Source organism: Oncorhynchus tshawytscha, unplaced genomic scaffold (assembly GCF_018296145.1).
Source record: "Oncorhynchus tshawytscha isolate Ot180627B unplaced genomic scaffold, Otsh_v2.0 Un_scaffold_3804_pilon_pilon, whole genome shotgun sequence".
Classification (NCBI taxonomy): domain Eukaryota; kingdom Metazoa; phylum Chordata; class Actinopteri; order Salmoniformes; family Salmonidae; genus Oncorhynchus; species Oncorhynchus tshawytscha.
The window spans coordinates 164642-168918 of record NW_024609450.1 but is presented as its reverse complement, the minus strand read 5'-3'; the positions used below and the strand labels follow the sequence as shown (position 1 = coordinate 168918).

The 4277-nt window shown below is 47.1% G+C and overlaps 1 protein-coding gene across 1 annotated transcript; it reads left to right on the top strand.

Moving 5' to 3' along the window:
* Positions 1-629: 629 nt before the first annotated feature.
* LOC112241405 (NXPE family member 3-like) lies at positions 630-3238 on the top strand. The gene is made up of 5 exons (XM_024409504.2): positions 630-805; positions 888-1648; positions 1989-2059; positions 2162-2404; positions 2510-3238. The coding sequence occupies exons 1-5, from the start codon at positions 713-715 to the stop codon at positions 3058-3060; spliced, it is 1719 nt and encodes a 572-aa protein (XP_024265272.1). The 5' UTR covers positions 630-712; the 3' UTR covers positions 3061-3238.
* Positions 3239-4277: the final 1039 nt, after the last annotated feature.

Here is a 4277-nt window from a genome sequence, read left to right as displayed (position 1 = left end):
ACAGAGGAACTCTGGAGCTCTGTCAGAGTAACCATGGGGCTCTTGGTCACCTCCCTGACCAAAGCCCTTCTCCCCCGATTGCTAAGTTTTGCCGGGTGGCCAGCTCTAGGAAGAGTATTGGTGGTTCCAAACATCTTCCATTTAAGAATGATGGAGGCCACTGTGTTCTTGGGGACCTTCAATGCTGCAGAATTGTTTTGGTAACCTTCCCCAGATCTGTGCCTCGGCACAATCCTGTCTTGGCGCTCTACAGACAATTCCTTAGACCTCATGGCTTGGTTTTTGCTCTGACATGCACTGTCAACTGTGGGACCTTATATAGACAGGTGTGTGCCTTTCCAAATCATGTCCAATCAACTGAATTTACCACAGGTGGACTCCAATCAAGTTGTCAAAACATCTCAAGGATGATCAATGGAAACAAGACGCACCTGAGCAAAAATGTTGAGTCTTATAGCAAAAGGGTCTGAATACTTATGTAAATAAGTTATTTCTGTTTTTTCTAAAAACCTGTTTTCGTTTTGTCATTATGGGGTATTGTGATATCATTATGGGGTATTGTGTGTAGATTGATGAGGAAAACATATTTAATGCATTTTAGAATAAGGCTGTAACATAAGAAAATGTGGATAAAGGGAAGTGGTCTGAATACCTTCTGAATTAATAAAGATTCCATTAAAATACCCTCCCTTTGGAACCCTAGACAGGAGCCATGTGGGATTGTCAGTCGAAATATGTCTGCATCTTCCTCCTGCTGGCTCTGTCAGGCCTCTTCTTCCTGTTCCATAACATCAACATTCTGGAGGTGAGGACCTTGCTTCTATCACTATCTACCTGCATCAGCCTACACACCTCTCCCCTTTAGTGACCTCTAATCTCCTCCATAGTGGAAGCTCAACAGTACATTGGACTTAAGCCACATCCACTCAGAGGGCTCTCCTCCTTGCCTCGATCGCAAGCTGAGCTTCTTCTGTAGCCACCTGGTCCAGGAGCCCTCTACCGAGGAGGCTCTGGAAGATTGTTCCCTCCTGCAGTCCATCGCCGGACCAGAGCCTCTGCCCGTGACGACACCCCTCGACCAGACCAGTGACCCTGCACACAGTCTGTTTGCAATCCTTCCAGCAGGGGGAGGGAGAGAGAGGCACGTCGGGGACCAGCTAGAGGCTCTGGTCCTTATGAACGATTTCCAGGGGTGTCCCAAGAGCCGTGGCGGGGACTTCCTGCTGGCCCGGCTGCACTCCCCAGAGTTGGGTGCGGGCGTTGCAGGACAGGTACTAGACCACTTGAATGGGACCTACTCTGCTATTTTTCCGTTACTCTGGGAAGGGTCCGTATGGGTGGAGGTGACACTGGTCCATCCTAGCGAGGCAGTTTCTCTTCTACGACGCTTCCAAGAGGAACGGCTAAACTGGGTGCCTTCCAAGAGCCTATTCCGTTCTGGATTATTGTCTGAGACCACCGAGTGTAACCTGTGTCTGCCGAACAACCAGCAGCCACTGTGCGATTACACAGACCCCCGTACGGGGGAACCTTGGTTCTGCTACAAGCCCAAGCAGCTGGCTTGTGACACACGGATCAACCACTTCAAGGCAGGCTCCCAGACATATCTGCAACATCTGACCAGCAAAGAAGCGCTGCTCTTCCAGAGGTTAGTAGGAGGTAAAACATAATGTGTGTGTGAATAAGGACTCGATTCAATCCGTAAGGCTGAAGTTCAGCGTTGTAGCACGATTTGACATTGAAAGGCAATGTTAGCGCTGTAGCGAAGACTGCATTCACGGCTCAATGGGAAATTACCTTTTAATTTCACAGCTATAGTGATGAACTTGGGTGATTGAATCAAGTGCAAAGTGCACTGTCTGTTTCATCTTGCTGCTACGCAGTATTTATGCTTGCCCCCCCCCCAGATTATATGTTTGGTTGAATGGTATTTCTTGCTACAGTTTTTTTTCTAATAACGTAAAATTATTCAAACATTTTTTTTTTAGTGGCATCAACATAAACGTGCATATTCATGCAACGGGCTCTGATAGCGTCACTGTGCTGCCAAAGGAGAAAGGTGGGAATTTTGCTAAAATTATTGCAGAGTGTGAAGAAAAAATGTGATTGTATCTGTAAAGTGATGGGAGCTTTGTGCATCACGGCAACTTCCACATTTCAGACAAACCAGATGAGGAAAGCAGCAGTGTAGCGGCAGCACCTATCAGGACCCCTCCCCTCCCCTCCAGGACCCCTCCCTCTGGGTATTACTACCAAGGGTCATGGCGGGCGCTGGATGGTGTCGTAATACGCCAGTTTAACGACCCCGCTGCTGTTATTCAGTGTCTGAAGGGCAAGCAGGTGTACATGTACGGAGACTCCACCGTTAGACAGTACTATGACTACCTCACCAGCTTTGTGCCAGGTGAGTGTTGTTTGCCAAACCTATTACATCTTACACCCGACTGTGTCTCAGGTGTGTAAAAATGATCTCTCTTTCTCTCAACATTCATCTCTCTCTCTCTCACAGAGCTGAAGAAGTTCAACCTTAGAAGTCATGTGAGAGCGGGGCCATTCATGGCAGTGAACATACCCAATAACATCCTGTTGAAGTACCGCTGCCACGGCCCCCCCATATTCTGGCCCCCTCTCAGTGTCAGTCAGCTGCACTATGTAGCTAATGAGCTGGACGGCCTGGCCGGTGGTTCAGACACTGTTGTCGTCATCAGCGTTTCGACCCATTTCAGCTTTTTCCCTCTGCAGGCCTACATTCGCCGACTACGACGTATTCGAAGGGCGGTGGTTCGCCTTCTGAACCGAGCTCCGGGGACCGTAGTAGTTGTGCGCTCTGCCAACCTGGACCAAAGGAAGGACAACTTCATCAACAGTGACTGGATCTTGACCCAGCTGGACAGGGTGCTCAAGGCCATGTTCAGGGGTCTGGATGTGATGCTGCTGGATACCTGGGAGATGACCCTTGCCCACCACCTCCCCCATGATCTTCACCCAGCCCCCCCCATCATCAAGAACATGATAAACACAATCCTCTCTGGTGTCTGCCCCCTATCATCAAGAACATGATAAATATTGAATAATGTAGTAACCAACAAAGTGTCCTTCTTAGTTGTCCGTGTCTCTTCGATGACTTGTCATGTAGTCTGGAGCAGAAGGTTCCCTTCGTTCTGGAAGGTCCTTAAACGTTTTTGTATTTCTTCTTCCTGAAAAGTCTGACGAGACAAAATAAAGTTTGGGCTTTTTTTACTTGATTCTTTGAATGTCTTGAGTGTTTTTAAACTGTGCGGGTCTGACCACAAGGGTTAATGGCATCACAAAACAATCAACCATATGACATTAGTTTTCCATATCTCCCCACTGACCATTCATGTTCTTTATGTTAGAATTATTGTTCCATTATCCACTTTTTTGGACGTTAGAGTTTTTGGGGGGCAGAAGTCTCTGGAGACAAAGGGAAAGTCCTTTAGCCAACACTGGAGGGTAGAGAGAGAGTACTCTTAATTTACTGCTTAATTTACGACCGGGTGTGGAGGTGTCAAAACCGGCCCAGTGCCCTCCTCCCCCCTTTGCAGGGGGGAGAGGGTCTGGTTATTATCAGCTATTGTCAAGCTGATCTGACCCATTGTGATCCTCACAGGACAACCATGACACTTGTTAAAGGTACATTTGTGGAATTTCTTTCCTTCTAAATGCTTTTGAGCCAATCAGTTGTGTTGTGACAAGGTAGGGGTGGTATACAGAAGATAGCCATATTATGGCAAGAACAGCTCAAATAAGCAAAGAGAAACGATAGTCCAGAATGACTTTAAGTCATGAAGGTCAATCAATCCGGAAAATGTCAAGAACTTTAAAAGTTTCTTAAAAGTGCAGTCGCAAAAACCATCAAGCGCTATGATGAAACTGGCTCTCATGAGGACCGCCACAGGAAAGAAAAACCCAGAGTTACCTCTGCTGCAGAGGATAAGTTCATTAGAGTTAACTGCACCTCAGATTGCAGCCCAAATAAATGCATCACAGAGTTCAAGTAACAGACACATCTCAACATCAACTGTTCAGATGAGACCGTGTGAATCAGGCCTTCACGGTCGAATTGCTGCAAAGAACCACTACTAAAGATCACCAATAAGAAGAAGAGACTTGTTTGGGCCAAGAAACGCAACCAATGAACATTAGACTGGTGGAAATCTGTCCTTTGGTCTGATGAGTCCAAATTTGCGATTTTTGGTTCCAACCGCCGTGTCTTTGTGAGATGCAGAGTAGGTGAACGGATGTTCTCCGCATGT